Here is a 19,532-nt window from a genome sequence, read left to right on the forward strand (position 1 = left end):
GTAACTTTTCCCCCTGCCCGAGACCCCGCTATGATGTACTCAATGATGATTACCTCAGGATGGAAGGCCCTGCAAAAGGAGGTTTTTAGAAAAGCATGTTAAATGACAGTGATGTCTTGAGATTAATCTTTCTGTATATGACAGCGTGCAAAGCAGAAAATAGGCAGCTGCTCTGATCAGTAACCAGGGGGTGGGAATGGTCACTTCCCTGGGATGTGCCTGGGGAGCATGGCTAGTGTGCTGGTCTGTGCATGAGGGTGGCACGAAAACAAATCCCTGTATCAGATTGCTGCTTAGGCCTGGGCTCCACCTAACACATCATCTCCAGGCTTCATCCAAAGTCAGGTTCTTTATTATGGATTCTGGCATGATGTGGAAAATTCCCCTAGGGCCTGGGGATTTGTCAGGTGGGCTCAGTGACGCTGCACCCTTCTGTCTGAGCTAATCCTGCAGCTACGGCGGCACTGCAGGAGCACCGCGGTTGCACGGCTGCCCAGTGCATGTTCCTGAACATCCTGCTTGGCAAATCAACTCCCAGATCATGTTCAGGAATCGTAGTCTCAAACGAAGCTCAGTTGCAAAATATTCTGTTGATCTGCGGTGCACATCTTTTTCCCTTAGTTATAATTGATGTTACCAAATTTTTATGGTTCCTGTCATTAGTATTCCCAATTGGCTCGATCTACAATTTATTTCATGCTGTAAAAATGCTACAGATTTTCTACTGATTAGCAGCAGCAGTAGGGTGTGTTTCGGGACTTATCAACGTGGGCATTTTAGGGCAGGCATGGAATCTTTTGTCTTTGAATTAAAATGCGTCTAGACAGTTTTTTTGACACAAATTTAGCAAAATGAAGATACTTTCTAGGTAGTAATTAAATCCCTTCAGTGACATAGAGTCTATTATGCACAAGGCTTTGGTATAATGAATGTATTTATTTCCAGGAAAACGACAGTCTTTTCCTTGCCATTTGTGGGACTCGGCATATAAATAATGCAGGCCATGCTGTGCTGCTTTTCAGTTCTTCCTAGGAAATTATGCCATTAGAAATGCCACGGTTCTTTCAGGCACACACAGACACAGCAGGTAAAAAGAATATTCATGTGATGAACAGTGACAGGAGCAGCATCAGCCAATACATAACACGGCAAAGCGCAGCTCAGGCAATGAAATTGTTTGCTGTAATTACAGCATGGAATGAGACTGTTGTTTAACTTAACACCGCAGTAGTCAAACTGTGATCCATCAAAGTGGGCTCTGAATTTACAGCCGAGTTTTAGGACTCAGAGGTGCAAAATGAAGTGAAGGGAAATGGAGAGAGCTCTGCAGCTTTCTGCGCCGCTCCGAACATCCACCGCCAATAGCCCTAGTGAAAATAAAACTTCATTTGAGCAATTTGGGAACTACAAGGTCCCCATAAATTCCTCGCAGGCTTGTTTTTGTTTGAGAGCACGTGTTGCTCTTTGAAATGTGTGGTGGAGGCGTTAAAATATCTCCTCTGTGAAACTGGCCCTTGCTGCCGCGATGTTCAGACAGCAGAGATCAGGCAGTGTGCAAAGGAACGATCACGTCCCTTCTCTCAGCAAGGTAGGAGTGTTTGGTATGACCAGGAAAATTTACCATCTACCATTTGTAGGCATTCCTTGTGCATAAACAGAGCTTTAGTACACGTTGCAAATGGAAATTGAGTACCTTACGAGCCTGGAAAGAGTTTATCTAACTATTTATGGGCTGATTGCCCGTAAATGCATCTCCCTAAAGCATCTCTGTGTGCCTTTGTGCTTTCCTTCTCCCCTCCCGCTATGTTCAGAGGACTCAGCCAGCTTTGGCCAGCTGGGAGCACTGGTTTGGGACGCATGGCTGCTCCTGGCAATCCAGGTTAGGTTTTTCCATCCTTCAAGTATAGTGCCCACATGGAGTGCATGTGTTTGTTTGCCCCACGGTTTTGGAATGGATTAATTTCCAGAGCTGGGGTTAGCTGTAGCTGGTACAAAGGAACTTTGTACAGGAGTGAGTTCAGCCAAGTATGAGGCTCTTGGATGTAAAGTTTCTGTTGGACCTGTCAGAACAGTTCAAAAAGCCAAAAGAGTTCATTGTCCCAGGAAAAAGGGTCTCTGTCTGCTTTCTAAGCTTTCCTTTCATGACAGAAATCAACAATTTCTCTCAATTGCTCTTTGATATGGCTTCAGAAAGAAATTCCACAAACATTACAGATGCAGATGTAAAGTAGCACATCATCAGCACGAGTGACTACCCCTTCTTTCTGATATGAAATGCATGGAAAACCATTAAAACTCATGAAATAATAAGGCAGAAGCATATAATTTAATATGGTCATCTATTTGGAAATGCACATTGTGCATGAATAAGCAGACGTATCAGCAGGGAATCTGCAGCCATCCAGCAAGTAAGTTGTTTTGCAGCTGCCATCTGACCTGTAGATAAGCGGAAACAATGTCTTCATTAAACTTACAAAACTGCACATTAATCATTAGCAAAATCAGTGCTACAAGATGTCGGGGAAGTTTTGCTATGGCTCATGGAGCTGCGAGCATGTACCTAATGGCAGGATGTAACTGTTGTGGTCATATCCAATTTTGGCATGCTGCTGGCATGAAGGTTTGAGCCACAGTGCTTATGTGCTCGCTATGAAAGAAATCCAATGTCGAGTACAATTTCTAGGCTTATTGTATGCTGGGAAAGAAAAGCTGTAACTGTAAGTATGTCCTCAAAGACCTGACTTCACAAGTGGTTTCCAATGAAGATGATTTAGAGGAAAGGAACTGGGCTGATGCTGCACTAAATGCTCCATTGCTCCTCATCCTTTCCAGCAAGCTGTGAAGCAATCTGTCCTAGTGCAGAGCTTTTGGAAAGCACGTTTTCCAGCTCCGCCTGAGACTGCTTAGGTCTAATCTGGTCTGTGCAGGTTTCTCCAGTGCCTTCCAATAGCACAGAGCCAGCAGATTAATATGTCAGGTGTGGTTTGTTCTCTTTTCCTCTTACCCTCCTTGGGGTGTAAAAGATTAAGAACAATCCAGTGCTTGTTTTTTATAGGCCTTTCCCTAAGCGTTTTGTTTCGTTTTCAGTGCTCACAATGCTCTGTCTTCTGTTCCCTGTTAGAGGAGGGATGGGCAGTGGGGCAGGAGGTGGTGACGCTCCAAGATCTGGGGGGAGTTCATCTCATCCTCTTGGACCCCACAGTAGTTGTGGAGGTGAAATCTCCAATGTAAAGACTGTCATTGATCGGATGGGATGGCTCCAATGTGTGCAGTGCTGGCAATCAAAGGGTGAAGCTAATATTTGTAAACCCAACTAAATAACTCTATCCTATGTGTAGAGTACAGAATGGCAAATTTGATCCTGCATTCCTCCCTTTGCTTCTTTTGCTGGTATTTCTGTAGGTGAACGAACTCACTTTATGTTGTTTCCTCTGTTTACCTCTTCTATTTGTTTCAACCAATAAGCTAATTCAGTCCAAAAGTAGTCTGACTGCCTGTAACTAATCCTATAACACTTTCCTGACATTCATATTGCTGTTGAGCATTTCTGTCGATAAAGTCTTTGCCTGTGAGCTGCATGGAAGATAGCGTGCCCAGGCAAAAAATCCAGGTTTCATTCTTATCAATATTTTGATAAAATGAAGATCTTCACTCAACTTTACTGGAATTTACTCAGGCATTTGGTAGTAGCAGCCTATTGGCCACAGCCGAGGAGGGAATTTCAGGGATCTATACTGAAGCGCAAGAAGGCCTGCATGTTCTTTTTAATCCAAGATCTGAGTCCTGAAAGTGTCAAACACTCAGTGTGTTTTGGACAGAGTCAAGACTCCAATATTAATTTAAGACGCTACGCCCTACTCTTGCTCAATGCTGCAAAATCTGCCTTCCTATTAGTACGAGCTATGGAAGATGCACAGGACAAATTTACACTAAGCACTAACAGCAAATGTTATGTCTTCTTTCCCCTGCATTCAGACATGGACCAGAATGTGGAGTTTGCTATCATAGCTGGCTTGTTTCAGTTGTTCCCTTCAATCTGCATCTGACCTGCACTCCACTGAAGTCAGTGAGGGCTTTTCCCATGGCTTCGCTGGCCTTTGAATTTCAGCGTGGGCAGGCTGGGTCCCAGGTTACAGACTGACTCTGTGTTTCCTGATACGGGTCACCATGACCTCAGTTTGAGACTTTTCACTAAGTAGAAGGAAAGTTGGATCAGACCCAGGGAAAAAGATCTTAGTAAGTACTAATGGAAAGAAACAGTGAGGTTTGGTGATTAAGTCTTGTGATCACTTTGCTCCACTGTATACCTTTCCTCCCTGTCCACATTAAAAGGTAGGAAAACTGGGAAATGCAATTGTCTCTTGCTTTTGGAAAAACACTGTCCTCTCTTTGAAACCCACAAAAGTTATGTAAGTTGAGCACATGTATCTATCAGACCGTACAGGAGATAAGCTTCATATTTTGTTGACATTTAAACACAGTTAAAAATTCAAGGAGAAGCAGCCAGACGTGCACAGTTGGAGAAAAGCAGCTGCATGTCGTAAATTAGGTCCATAAAATGTTGGCAGTGCTGACGTCTCACACAATGTTTTACTGCACATCTTTTGCAGAACTTTCCTCCCTCTCTCATCCTCTTCTCTTCTCCCCTTTCCTACACTTTTCCTGGGCTCTGCTTTCATTGTCAACCCCTGCATGCTCTATCACAATCTCTCCTTATCTTACTGAACAACCTGAATGTGGGTAGGCTCCTAGGTTTAATTTAGGCTAAACTGATTTCTGAGTCTTAGAAGGCGCACACCTGTTTCACGTGGAGCACTGGCTCAGCTGCGTCGCGGCGGTGAGATGTGTTCCCATGCACACACATGCACACAGACACATGCACACACGCACACACACTCTTCTGAAGTTTCACTTCAGGTTTGCATGTATGCATTTGGGTGATCCATGAAGCGAATATCTCGCTGCACCTTGAGCCTGGGAGTTCACTGAACACGTTACATTCGATGGGAGGTATCTGTACAAAACAGCTAGTGCCCTGCGACGTGCTGCCAGGAGCAGCCGAGCCAGCCAGGGTCCTTCTCCCCTTTCCGTGCCACTGAGCAGTTTCCCTAACAGCCTTCTGCTCTTCATTCATTTACGTGGGGTATTTTTCAAAAGTTTTCATAGATCTCTGTTTATGTTTTACTTAAAAGGAGCAGAGTTAGGTGAATTATCATAGAGTCACAAAATGGCTTGGGTTGGAAGGGACCTCAAGATCATCAAGTTCCAACCCTCCGCCGCAGGCAGGGTTGCCAGCTGCTAGATCAAGTACTAGATCAGATTGCCCAGGGCCACATCCAGCCTGACCTTAAACACCTCCAGGGACAGGCAATCCATATCCACAATACTGAGCCCTTTTAAAATCCTGCTTCTACTGCCCTTGCAACGAATGCAAAACCTTCAGCTTCAGGTTTTCCCTAATGCTTTCTCTTGAGCCAGGATGAAATGAGGGGCCACGGCTGCGTGGGGAGCAGGGCTGCTCTGCTCTCTCACCCCACTGCAGCCTCCAGCACTGGGCCCATGTGGAGGCCAGGAGGTTAAAACACTCCCTCCCTGTGCAAAGGCATGAGAGGGAAGAGATGCTAATACAGCTCGATTTTCCCTGGGGAGTAGCACAGAGACTCCCTAGGGGCTGCAGAGCGTTAACCCACTCCTTATCCAGACATTTGCAAGCTAGTAGGACCCTGATGTGTAATTTCCAATCTAATCTATGGGTTGTGCTGTACCCTTAATATAAAACATGGATTAGCACCGAGAGTTTCCAGCCTAGAAGAGGAGATGTTTAGAGGAAAGTGAGATCTTTTCATGGTTTTGTAAGGCAGAACAACTGATCTGTGAAATAGCTAAAAAAAAAGAGGTCTCCCAACCCATCACATATCATTAGGGACATGGCTTAGCGGGCATGGTGGAGATGGGTTGATGGCTGAACATCCTAGTGGTCTTTTCTAGCCTTAATGATCCTATGATTCTATGCAATATATGAACAACCAAGGCAGAGAGGAGCGTGTCCAAGACACATCAATGAAACCAGCCTCAGAGTCGTGCTGACCAGTTCCTTGGCTTGGCAGTGGGATGGGCTGGTGCCAGTGAATGTGAGTCTGGTCCCACCCTACCCAGGGAAACCAAGCAGCAATGTGCTCTTCTGTATGCCTTGTCTGGACAAAATTCTTTTGGGGAAGAAAGTATATGTAAAAAATGGAAGAAAACATATTAAAAAAATGAAGGGTTACTCAAGGACCACAGAACCAGCCTAGGGAAAAGAATAAGTTCAGTGGTCCTCACAGAGATCATGGCTGCTGACAGGAGGAGTAGCAATGAGAAAGGAGTAAAAACTGGGAGAAAAGAAAGAAGAGGGAGGTGGAATAGTTTCCTTTAGTGGAGCAACGAAATGCCTCACCATATCGAAGCAATTCCCATTTCTTTTGTAACCAGAAAGTAGTCTGAAACAGTCAATTACATCTTCTTTCCAGCTCAGAGAGGCACATCACCCTTTGCCACGCATTAAGGAATGTTAATAGCAGCAGTAACGAGTTCAGGGGTGCGTGTGCTTTATTGGGAAATCACACCTCCAAGGAATTAGAAACACTCAGCCCTGGGGAGCGATTAGCTCACAGTAACCACGTGCCTCCTATCCTCCGTGGCACAATTATTCTTGGAATTTGGGATTGAAACACGATGGAAAAGCAAAACTTGCAGTTCTCTGACGGAATAACCCAGCACCCCGATGTGGCACAGCGTCCTCAGGTGCTCTGTGCTGCTCTGACCCTGCTCTGTGTTTGGAGAACAAACTCCAGACCTCTCCAGACCTGGAGAGCCACAGCTGGCAGCAGCTGGGCAGTGCAGTGCTCGCTCCCGAAATGGGAATTTTACTTTCTTTTTTTTATCTGTCAGTCCACACTTGTAGATTCTGTCCTCCTGATGATTTTTGACAGTAACGATTTATCTGCAAAATCTTAGGTACCTGATTCAGTGTAAAGGAATATCCCGTAGCTCTCAACTGATAAGTGGTGAATAAAAGCCAAAAGTACTTGGCGTCTGCATGGGGAGATGGGAAGTGAGGACGGAGTGCCGTAAGTTGTGGCTCTTTGGGGTCCATGAAGAAATGGAACTTCTCTCTATAAATGCAGATGTACAGGTCACCTGTGACATCAAACTGAAATTTCATGGCTGCAGCCCTGAGTATGCTTTTGTTTATTCCTACAAGCCACTGTAAAATGATGGCCTCGTTGTATGGCTCATGAAGAGGTGTCATCACATTAGGTTTTATCCCGTTGTACCACCTTAAGAACTGCAAACATTTCAATTGAGAGGGAGAGAGAGAAGAGATTCCAGCTGAATTACAGTCTTCCCATGGCTTCCCATGCCACCAATATTTGGTTCACCCAACTTCTCCTTGTCCTGGAAGGAAAATGTCGGGTCAGTCTAGCAGTGCTTTGGATGGTGCTGTTATTTGGGCCCTGGAAGTCAGCCAGGTGTCAACCTGAGAGGTGACCTCTGGGTGCCACTAAGGCCCATGGCCAAAGCTGATTTGAACTTTTGGTGCAATTACATGATTTTCCCAAAGCGGTTATTGTCACGGGTGGAAGGAAAAAGAGAAAGCAGCCCTGAATCTGGAAGCAAAGGGGGAGAGCTGCTCCTGGGATCCTGCTCATCACTGCCTTGTTCTTGCCAAGTGCTGAGCACAAAAGAGCTCCAAGGAAGTATTAAGTCTATGCTTGACTGTCAAGGACACGCATAGTTCACTGACTATATGCGTGCCCAAAGTTAAGCATGTGCTTAATGAGGCTAGAGTGCTTTGCTTAGGGCAGAGCTGCATCCTTAATAGCTCCATGTTTTGCAGCTTTTGCTGAAAAAATGGGGCTGCTGTTTTCTTGCTTCCTGAGATATTTTGAAGACAAGCTTACTAGAAATGAGTAAAACTAATGAACAACAACAAAAAACAAAGCTATATATCAATGCGTCGGGTTCAGAGTAATTAATTTTCCAACTTCCTGTGAACCCTGGGGTTTCAATGGCATTTGCATCATGTGCAGAAAAAAAAATGAAAAAAAAATCCAAGAAATTTGTGCTCTGTGACGCTTCTGATATGCTTAATGTTATTGTTCCTTTAAATCCCTACCTTTAATGACGGCAGACATATTTAAAATCATTCTCAGGGCAGAAGAAATGCTTCAGACTTCTAATTTCACACTCGTTTTTCCTCCCGTGCTCTAAAAATGTTAGGTACTGGAAAACCTCCGCAGAAAGCATTCTGTAGCCTTTCTCCTGAAGAGGGGTTGACTGACAGTACCTGGGCTCACTCCGAGCTCTGCTTGCACTGACTGCTTTTTCAGAAATAGTTTTTGCAGCTGGATCATTTTTCACGTCTGCAGTTTCTGGCCAGCAGGCAGTGTAAGGCTGAGCCTCAGAGGGATAAATCAAGGGGAAAGATGACAGATTTCATGGGCTTGGCGTGGCAGAAATGCTCACACCGCTCATCCAGGAGCACGAGCGAATCCAGGACGGAAAGGCTGGGCAGAAAACAGCAACAGCGGTACAAGTGGTACAGCTTCTAATGAAGGAACCTTAAAGAACAGCACAAACTATCACTGTAGCACTTCATTAATTATCTCTGCTGCTTATTTAATCGCTGTGAGTCTTTTCCTCCCTGCTGTGGCAGCAGCACTGACCATGTTCATGTTGGTGCTGGGAGCTGGTCTCTGGTGCTGCTAAGTCCCTCTTCACCTTTCAACTCCCGTACATTGAGGCAAGTTTCTATCTCAGGGATGAATCAAACCTCGTTTCTGCATGAAGTATTTTATTTTATTTTTTATCTGCAAAGTGAATAAGTGACAGGAGCTTCCCAGAACTTTCTGTTCTCTGCACACCATGACTCATTTGTTTTTCTGTACGAGCCTTGCATTTTCTGGATGGGTGAAAAAACGTCCTAGGCAGCGCGCCCCACCACTTAGCCACTGGGACAGTGACATCTGTTTGTGCCCTGTGCCACATCTCCTCTCCCCATCAGCATCCTCAGAAAAGGTAGAGGAAGGGGAACTTGCAGAGAGTCCCCTGCATTTGCACACCTGCAGTTTCTGCTTCTGTGTCACCTCCTGCACAATCAGTGGAGCGGAATGGATTCTATACCTGCACGAACAGTAGGCTTCTTTAAATCAAGGTGTGCGAAGATCCAAGCTTCTAATTTTGGAAACACACGTTTCAGTCCCTGAAGCAGCCATGCATATTGGTATGTACAGCAGAAGCAGCTTTGCACACAGCTTCCAGAAGCAGTCATGAAAAGCATGGGGGAAGATCTTTATTTACCCCAGTGTTCGGTGATGCTTCGTTTCGATAATAACCGAGATCACACGCTATCCCATAAAATGAGATGAGCTAGAAAAACTCATCTCATTTTCAGTCTTTTCAACTTGCATGCTTGCACTGTGCCTGCCTTATGAGGGGGCACAAGGGGAAAATGTAAGCAAGTGTTGCAAAGAATGATCGTGACTGATTGCATTGGATTCCGTACCGCAGCAGAGGTAAAGACGCTGATGAAGGTGTTGGACTGTACATGAAGTGCACCTATGTGCATGCACTTATGTGCATTTATCTGGAGTTCGGTAGTGCTGGAGTTCTGCTCTCATGTTACCAGCTTTGTAACAACATTTCGCTTGGCTTTCTTTCCAGCCATCTTCTAACTACATAATAATTAATAATAATAATAATAAAGAGCTGTGAATCAGATATCTGGCCCACATCCCCTCTCTGTAGATGAGGAAGGGGAAAGGGACTGCTGCCTGCTGCACCCAACAGTGCAGGTGGGGATGGCGTCCTGACAAATGTGCTTTCTCCAGTAATATTTCTCCATTTGCTCTTTCCATGACAGGCAGCTACTTACTAGGCAGGACTGGAAGTAATATTCTGAATTGCTGAAAGAAGTTTTCCCGGTTGATCAAACTCGGTGTGTTTTTTGTACTGATCAAAGATTCTCTGCACGTTGAACGTATCCAAAAGCGCAGAAGAATGAGCAAAAAACACAGTTATTCTTCAGAGCTGGTAGACAATGAAATGATGATTGGTGAGATTGTGCCTTGACTCTACTGTCAGCACAATGTCAGTAAAGGCAATAGTATAGAGACGGTGCGTTTTCAGACATCAGTACCAAATCCAGATCTCTAGAAGGAACAGAAAGCCCCAAGGTGGAGGAAAATGTCTGGTTTTATTATTATTTTTATATTTATTGGAGAATAAAACAGATCTTTCATATTCTCGGATCCTACTAGTTACTCTGGTTATTCCTCCCCTCATATCCTATCTGCTTGTGCAGTCAGGAGGGGCAGCTTGTGTTTTGCTCAGGTGGAAATCTGCTTTTCTCCATGTATCTCACGAGTGATGTATTCTCGTGCACGGGCTGGCAGGAGCCTTTTGCTGATGATGCTTTGAGCCAGGGAGCAGTTTTGCAAAACCTTTTTCCCAAACTCCCTGATCTGTGTCGAGGAATCAGAGGTTGCTTCCTTGTCTTCTAGAAACAGCGCTGGTTTTGGGAGGAAAGGCTAAAGTCAATATTTCAAGGCTATGGGTTGGAGAGAATTTTAGTGAATTAAAAACAGATGAATGGTTCTTGGTAAAGAAGGGGTCTCTGACCAGAGGGATACAAAGGCATTAAGGCCTAGTTCGTGGGTCTCGGCTTTTGAGTGCTCTTTTCAGGAATGGGAGCCAGTCACTTAAATCTCTTGCATGTATTTGTTCCTCAGGAAGGCACTCAGCTACGCTGCAGCAGATCCTACGCAATGGCTTTGCCTTGGTGATGGGGCGAGGAGGAGAAGATAGAGGGGAAATGTGCAGAAGTGAGGCCAGCACATGGAGACAGGGAGGAGAGGGCTGTAGCCATGGGACAGGGAAAGGATGTTTTGAAGACTGTGTTACAGCGACGTCTGTCAAGGATGGTTTGGGTCAGGCTGGTCTCACCTCGGGGCCAGGGGCTGGGGTAGGTGACCTCCTGAGCCTTTTTCCTTTGACTCTGCAATCAGAAATGGGAACAAACCTCTTCAATATACCATTTCCCAGAGGATTTTCTCCCTCTCTTTCCCCCAGTACCCTCCTGTGCCAGGTAACGAGATACTCATACATACAGATGCTCTTTTTGAAGCTTATTGTTATGCATTGTCTTAGAAGTTTGCGATTTCTGTGGCGCTGACTGGTCCTTGAGCATGTGCTGCTGTCAGGCTCTCCTCGTCTTCTCTGCAGAAGAGCACTCCGGGGCTGGCATGCCGTAGCATCATCTCGGTATTTATCCTTTTGGCGTTTTGCTAATTATTCCTATTCCTAGCACATCCCCGTGCGAATTTCTGTCTTTCTGCCACAGTAAATACTCTCGTTTTTCTAGCTGCAGAAGTGCTAGCTAAATGGGAGAAGCCTGAATATTCTGCAGAGGCCCATATTGTCGTTTGGATGAGAGCAGCGACACGGGCCAAACATCTTTTCTGTACCACTTAAAGCGCGTGTCTTTGCATTCCTGGATTGGCCGCTCATTTTCTGGACCATATTCTGCTCTTGTAAACAGCTCATATCGTTCCTGGGAGTGCTCTTTGCAGCAGAGCACTTTGATAAAGCCAAAGCCATCAGCTGCCAAGACTCCATAAGGAGTCGGAAACAGGCACCAGATAGCTTTGCTACTGTAGATGAAACTGCATTAGCAGTGCCATTTATCTTCCTAAGGACTTATTAAGCTACTGAAATGTATTCTAAAATTAAGTGGCATTTTTTCCACCTGTTCTAACGGGTGCCAAATGCATAGAAAGCTCTCCCTGGTGATAGGACTCCGCATGCAAAACCTAAGTGCGCTTCTAAGCACTGCAGTAGCCTCAGAGACATTGTTTTGTTTCTCTCTTTTCTTTTTTTCCACGGGCTGCCTCCTTCAGTTAGAATAATACGCTTTAGATTATCTCAGGGCGCTGTGGATCCCAGTGCTGCACAATCCAATTTGACACAAAGGTTGCAGGAGGGGAGAGAATCCTGCAAGCAGGCACCGGACTCTCAGTCTGCGTCTTCCATAGGACAGAGAAGTTCCTAGGCTGCGGATTTTCCTGCCTGCCCACGCTGGGAGAAGGGCTTTCTGGACTTGTTGGAGCATCTGTGGTTACATCAATTAATTGATTGCTGGAGCAAAAGCAATCCCAAAGCCCCACCGTGGTGCTTCTGAACGCAAGAAGTCCCCCGGTCTTCGTGGAGTCACTGAACCAACAGCAGGCTGCTGAGCAGCCCTCTTGCTCCTGTGCTAACCATATTTTATCATTTAGATAACACTGCATATTAACTGTCAAGCCCTCAGTTTGGCTCCAGTGAAGGTATTTAGGCACCTTAACAGGAACAGAGGGCAGGAATAGAGGAAAGCTGCTTTCCATGGGAGAAGAATAGCGACCTGTAGCTGTGGGCCGGCCTGGCTAATCTCCAGTTCTCTTTTCCCGTGACCACATTACTCTCTTACCAATGTTAGCTGTGCCGCTGCCAACGCACTCAGCATGCCTCCTTCCCCAGTTACATTCTGGCTGATTTTGCAGCTGCCAGATTTCCCCAGCAGGGTCAGGGTCTCTATCTCCCAAACCAACCCAAGCTGACCGCTCTCTGCCGCAGACGCGCGATCCGTAATCATCCCTAATCCCTTTCCCTGATTCTCCTGATTATGTGTGGGAGCAGGAGCGCAGCCTCGTGAGGAGGAGCTGTTTTCAAGTCATCAGCATGTCCTTTGATTAGCTGAGCTGCGCGCCTTTGAGACCAAGGTGTCCTGAAATATCCTTGGTCTGCGGCACAGGAAGGCAGTGTGTCTGTCGGAATAGCACTTGAGTCAGGTTGGGCTGTTTGCCCTATTTTCTGGCTTTTTGGCTGCTGCACTGATAACAGGACCCCTCTGGTGCAGAGGAAGTCTGGCATTGAGGCTGGTTTCTTTCAAGCAATGCGTGGCCCTGGTGGGGATTAATCCAGGTAATTTAGGCAGGTGCATGCAGGGGATCCTGGAAGCTAAACAGAAATTTCCATGTTCAAGGAGTCCTAACAGTGCTTCCTGAAATGCTGCAGCATGCTGATGAGCTTCATGAAAAAAAAATAAAAAAAAATCAAGAAATGAATAATACCAAGTTTGGGCAAAAATTGGCCAAAAATTGTTTGCAGAAACATACAATAAAAAACTTGAGGCTCTGCAGTTACACCTGCACACAAATCACTATGTTGGCTTATCCAAAAACTCCTGAGCACCACCTCGGGTCCAGCCATGGTTGGAGAGAGCTGCTCACCGCCGTTACTCATGGCTGGGTTCATTTAGCAGGGTATCTCCACTGTTCCTGTTTTCAGGCATGACTTGCTCTTCCAGCCACAAGATCAGACAGTCGCATCTTGTCGTGCAGATATGTTCTTATTCTGTTGAAAATCCTTCTTTACTTCCTGTGTTTTCTCCGAGTTGGGAAATTTTCATGGGCTTTGCTTTCCCCTTAGTTCTTATTCCCCTTATTTCTGCCCTATAAGTGTTACCGGTGCTGATTTGTCTTTTCCTCATGCAGTAATTGGTCTGGTGCCACCGTGTAATTTTTAACTGTGCGCAGCACCAACAGACCTCCATCTGTCTCTCCTCCAGAGCTTCCCAGCCTGCCGTTAGAAATATCTGCCAAATCCTCCTCCAAAGAGAGGATCACCACATTCCGACTGTTTGCAAAATAAGAGCCGCAGCCAGAAACGCGCTCCCACCGACAGCAACCCATGTGGGATTGAGTGCTGTGTGCTGTGGGGTTTTGTTGCTGGTGCTGAGGAGCTCTGACCAGCACCTGCAATTTGCTGTCCGTCAGGTGTGAGCGCTTTGCAAGCGTTCGGCGCATTGGTCTGTGTGCTCAAATATTCCATTGCACCTGTCCTTTTATTAGACGGTAACCTTCAGTAACCACCGGGTGGTAAAATAACAGAGAGGGGTTTCTGACTTGGGGTTGTTTTTAGTTTTTTTTTCCTTAAAATGCAGCTGTGATTTAAAACATGGGATGGATCAGCTCCAGTGTTGTTTTATAAGATATTTTAATTGATTCTGGCTCAGAGTGCACACTCCTGTCCCAGCCTTTCCAGTAGAGACTGAGGCCGTTATGCTGGAGTAACTGCTGGCCTTGCTGACTGCCCACCCGTGTTACTGAGAGCAGGGTTTGGTTCATAGAATCAGCAAATTTCCCACTGCTCACTACACACCCATCAGGTGTGCACGTACAAAAATTGTGTGTGTGTGTGTGAGAAGATTATTAGAAGAATTAGCAGCAAACTGGGCTATGAATTGATTAGACTGCACGCACTAAAACTACCAAGTTTTCAAATATAATGAAACTTATTTAAACTAAGCAGTCAAGATTATTATGTAGGTATCCTCTTAGCACTGCAGAAGCCATTCTCCTAACAGTCCATTGATTCCATCAACTCAGTGCTACATTAGGCCTTTTAAATGCAGTGTTGTACCGAAGGCGATGGTCATCACACATGCTGGTGGTACAGCAGCTCGCCCTGGCTGAGGGGTGTCCCAACAAATCTCTTTAGGTGCTGCTGCAGACGTCAAAGTAATGATGATTTGTTTGAATAAAACTGTTGTCAGCTTAGGTCAGATCCAAAGAGCAAGATTCCACTTCTCTTAAGTGGAATATTGGATTCTGCTGTGAGAAGGGATTTTTCAAGGTTATTTCAGAGAGTTTCGCTTTTGAACCAACTGCATCTTAGTTTTGCAGAGCTTTTTCTGATAAATACTCCTTCCAGTCTGCATTCAGAGGTAGCCAGCATTGCTGAGAAACAGCAAAGTGGGTGGTGACTGTGGCTGGAGAGCGTTCGTCTATCGATGATGAAACACCTGGCGCACTGAAGAAATGTACAAGTTTGTTTCACGATCGATAGTCAGGCTTAAAAAATACAATATTTCTATTGTGTAGATTGCACTGCCAATTTGGTATCCATTTTTGAAAGTTTTAGGAACGGTCAAGTTCACGATTTTCTAGGAGGGTGCGCCCATGCCACCATCCAATAATACATTATGACAGGGGAGAAATGTGTACAAACAAGTGGAAGCCTGCAGGAGAGCTGTACTTACTTGAGAACGAATAATATCCCCAACCATTGCCAGGGGTGGCAGGGAGCAAAGAGAAGAATGAAATTAGAGAGACCAGAGCATCCCGGCGGTGATGTGCCGACTGCCCGGCGCGTCGGGAGCTGTCGCAGGACTGTGGGGAGAGCTGTGCTTGCAAGATTCACATCGACCCTTTCTTTAAGTCTCATTTTCCAGAGCGAGATTTTCTTGTAAAGGAACGGCCATGATTTGTTTAAAGCCTTTTGGAGATAAAAGGCAGATGGCATTGATTAGCTAATTAGTAATATTTTCTGCCACTTATCAGCTGTGCTGATATGTGTAAAGTTTGCAAAGGCTGGGGATGAGTCTTTTTTTCCTTGATTTGTTGAAGCAATCGACTGTTTTAAAATCTGGAAGGGAGGGAATGTTGTATACAGACTTATAATCTTCTGCCCAACAGAAATATCTTTTTTCTTTGCATTTGTGTTCAAGGCTCATTTCTTCATCTTTGAGGGGAATATACCCAGCAAGGTTGCTGCTCTCCTGCTTTCACCTTCCTTACACAGCACACTGTGTGACTTGCCACAGGTTTTGGACTCTCCTGTTTTCCTCCTCGTAGGTGCTGTCCTTTCCCTTTGCATGTATGGTGAAGACAACATTATTTTTTATTTTCTGACCTCCTGCCCCATTATACTGGACCCGTCAAATACCTTGATGTTCTCACTGTGCTGGCAATTGCTCAGCATTTATCATGGAATCATAGAATCATATTGTGGCTTGGGTTGGAAGGCTTAAAGGTCATCTGGTTCCAGCCCTCTGCCATGGGCAGGGAAACCGTGGTCCTTTTGGAAGTGAGCATGTGTTCTCATCGCTGTGTGTAGCACAGGTGACGCACGAGCTGTCAGCTGGCCGCCTGTGACAGCGGGGAATGAGAAAGAGCTCAGAAAAATTATGCTTTCCTCTTCTAGGGAGCTGTCCTCCCTTGCAGATGTTCTACAGAACAGCTTTGCAGTCCATATTTCATGTTTAAGACTTCAAATAGGATATGGTGCAGATTTTGGTGGGGCCCAGACATCGTATTGGTCAACTGCCTGCGTTGCACTCCATCCAAATGCCATCAGGACTGGAAATTGCCTAAAATGAGACAGATTTGCTCCTGTCACACAGAGCTTTCTGTTTGCCTTGGAGTTCGGTGCTCAGTCTTTAGCCTTTCTCTTTCCATCTGAATGACATTTTTTATTGTTTCTTATGCTGAAGAAACAACAAATTCTGCATCTTCTCTGGAACACGGTCTTGTTAATGTTCTTTGAAACATGACATGTGTCGTGGCCGTCAAACTGCAAGGATCCCATTTCTTCTGAAATGAGAAAAACATGTCACTTTTGGCTCTAAGAAATACAAAGGGAGAGTCGTATTTTAGATAGGAGCTGCACGGCTCCCAAAGATGAAAGAAAAATGTTATTACTTTTGGAAATTTCATAATTACAGTTAATGATAATTTAATGAAATGACATTGTCTTCACCGCTATCACTAATGAAATGTTTGAGAGTGATAAAATAGATCTTGTTAAATAGAGCGAGAGCCTTGAGTGGGGGAGCTTTGTGGCAGCAGCCTGCATGCATGAGTCTTGGAATCCTATTTTTTGTTACAGTAATTTGAAACAGAACTTGAAATGAAGGCTACATGGCAAATAATGCACACACGAAGTATTTAACGGCCTTCCATGAAGTAAACAATACTGAGCCCCTGAACAACACGCTGGTGGCTGAGTACTGCTCCTAACAAATGCTAACCCTTCATTAAATCGCTTTCCTTGTTTTTCTTTGCAGACAAACCAGAGAACAAGAAACCCCACCTGATTTTTTTTATTTCTCAGACTATGAAAGACATAACGCAGAAATAGCAGCATTTCATTTGGACAGGCAAGTAAAAAGGATTTGCATTAAAAGAAAAAGTGGAAATATTGCAGTCAGTTTATGCACTTGCCCGGCTCTGTAACTGAATTTCTTTTAAAAAGGGGAAAAATGGAACAAAAGTGGGCAAAAGCCATGAATAAAAGAAACGGAAGATGGTGAAATGGTAGATTAATAATCAGGAAGTGTGACTTGCTCCAGGAATGAGAAACCAAGCAATTAGTAATTCTCAAAAAGAAAGAGAAATGCTCTCAAAAGGAGGCTGAGAAATTAATTTTCCTTGTGATCTCAAAGTGCTTGTGGGGAGGAGCCATCTCCTGGGGAATAGGAAGCATAAGCACAGTGGGAATCTGGCTCACCCCAGTCAGCTCCAGGACGGGTGAATCCAAGTGAGGCATGGGGAATCTCCTTTTCAGAGAAGAGTAACTGCCATAGAAAAGTCCTGGTGTCACTGCCAAAAGCAGTCCCGTATCAGAAGGGTATTTAGGACAGAGAGGACACTGATGGTCATCTCACGCTCCTGTTAGTTAAAAATGTCCTCCAAGCAGAAATAGCACGGGCTGTGTTGGAAATTGTCTGGGGACAGTCTTGGCCATCCCACATTAGGAGCAAGAATTAATTATTCACAGGGTTCCTACCAAAAGGGCTACAAACCACAGCATTTCACAGGCTGAGTTAGAAGTGAAGCTTTCCAAGTTTAAAGAGCCAAGAAAGATCTTGCAAAAGTTTGAAGCTTTGGGCCACAAATTGTTTAGGGGTGCGTGTAGTATTAATGCCTTCTGGTTTGATGGTCAGGATGAGGGAACATGTCTGTGGGTGGCACAGAGTAGATTGGCCATTAAGAGCCATCTTGGTCACATCCTTAAAGAGTCTTCTGTATTTTAATGTTGACCTTGGTGTCGATCCCCTCTGTTTTATATTTTATATTGCCATTTTAAGCAGATGGTGCTGTAGGAAAAAACATTAATGGAGTTCCTGCAGGGAGTTATGCTAAACATCCCCATGCTAAGCAGAAAAAGCCATTGCTACCAGTGTAGAAAATCTTATCAGTAGAGTGGACATAAAATGCCCACCTATGGGGAGGCTTTGTATGGAGACTTTGCTCTTTTACTGTGTCTAATGGCAGTGCTTCATAGGGAGTTTTTAATGATCTACTAAAGCTGGGGAATTTGTGGTTGAGAAAGGCTCTTTCTCCAGCCTTTGCCTCTGGAAAATGTTTAGTTTCAGGGAGGGTGTTTGTATTGGTATGGGGCTACTGAAACAGGGAGGAGCAGAAGGAAATAAATGAAAAAAAAAATAAAAAAGGAAATAGAAAATACTGTCTGGAAAAAAAAAAAAAAGACTACTTTTTAGATTTATTAGTTGGTGTTCATGGAAGAATGAGGCTGAAATCCCATTCCTCAAGTCACTTAAACATTTGTGATCAAAACGCATGCTGTGACAATCCTGAATTGGCACCAGGTGAAAACCAAGTCCCTCCTGTCTCTTCTTTCTGGAATTTTATGTCACTGTTTTTTTTTTCATGGGACAACGTGTCTGTGCACTGTTCTGTGTCTGCTCCATACTACGTAGGCAAGTCAGAGCTGATAATATCCATGACATATTTTGTAGTATATTATCAGAAGGGTGATCCAGTTTGAAGTTGATGGGCTTTTCACCCCTTAAAGGCCCCAGATAAATGTGCCTTCAGAGTGTGACGAGCCTTCCTGAAACCTATCACTATCATTGTGTTTTAATCCTTTACGTAACCTGCCTCTTCTCCTTTTCTCCTAGGATCCTGGACTTCCGTCGCGTCCCACCAGTTGCAGGTAGACTGGTTAACATGACCAGGGAGATACGAGATGTTACTCGCGACAAGAAGCTGTGGAGAACATTTTTCATCTCACCAGGTAGTCCTGGAAACAGCACTGTGTTCTTTCTATCCTGCTGAACACGTACTTAAGGGAACGGTGTGTAGATTGCTTAATTGCTCAGATATTTCTAGTAGGACTGTCTTCTAGACCTTTGAATAAATATAAACGTGGAGACATAGCGTACAAAGAAGACTTCATTGTTTTGAATTGAGTGCCTTTCCCCTTGACAAATTATCCACAGAGACAAGCTTTTATTTTCACAAAAGCAGTGTATTCAACAAATGTTTTAGGCAGAGCAATTTCTAAAGCAATTTCTTCTGTTACTCTCAGTTTACCCAAAACCTTATTACTCAGCCCATTAGTTATTTAGACCTTTTTTTCTAGTGCTATGTGAGCTGTCACTTTTGGTGGTCGTATGCATTTATTTCTTGTTTTTTACTGGAGGACCAAACCCTCCTTTTCTCAGAGTCACGTACCTCATTTTTTATTACAAGAGGAGTCTGAAACAAAATCAAGCAGATGTGACATGTATCCTGCTTCCAGCTCACATTCACTGCTGCGCAGAGTCTAGAGTAGAGCTGATCTGAATTGGTCCCAGTCCTTGAACCTGCTTTGAGGACTGGCCCTGGGAGCCATTACCACCCTCTGTTTGTAATATTCTTCACTGTTTC

The 19,532-nt window shown here is 44.7% G+C and overlaps 1 protein-coding gene across 1 annotated transcript in view; it reads left to right on the top strand.

The window, feature by feature from the left end:
• FAM20C (FAM20C, golgi associated secretory pathway kinase) overlaps positions 1-19,532 on the top strand; it is a 56,292-nt gene that overhangs the window by 25,944 nt on the left and 10,816 nt on the right. Inside the window, exons 5-6 of the mRNA XM_021411743.1 lie at positions 16,925-17,017; positions 18,782-18,897. Of these exons, the coding sequence (XP_021267418.1) occupies positions 16,925-17,017; positions 18,782-18,897 (209 nt within the window). The remainder of the gene's footprint in view (positions 1-16,924; positions 17,018-18,781; positions 18,898-19,532) is intronic.

Source organism: Numida meleagris, chromosome 13, assembly GCF_002078875.1.
Source record: "Numida meleagris isolate 19003 breed g44 Domestic line chromosome 13, NumMel1.0, whole genome shotgun sequence".
NCBI classification, from domain to species: Eukaryota; Metazoa; Chordata; class Aves; order Galliformes; family Numididae; genus Numida; species Numida meleagris.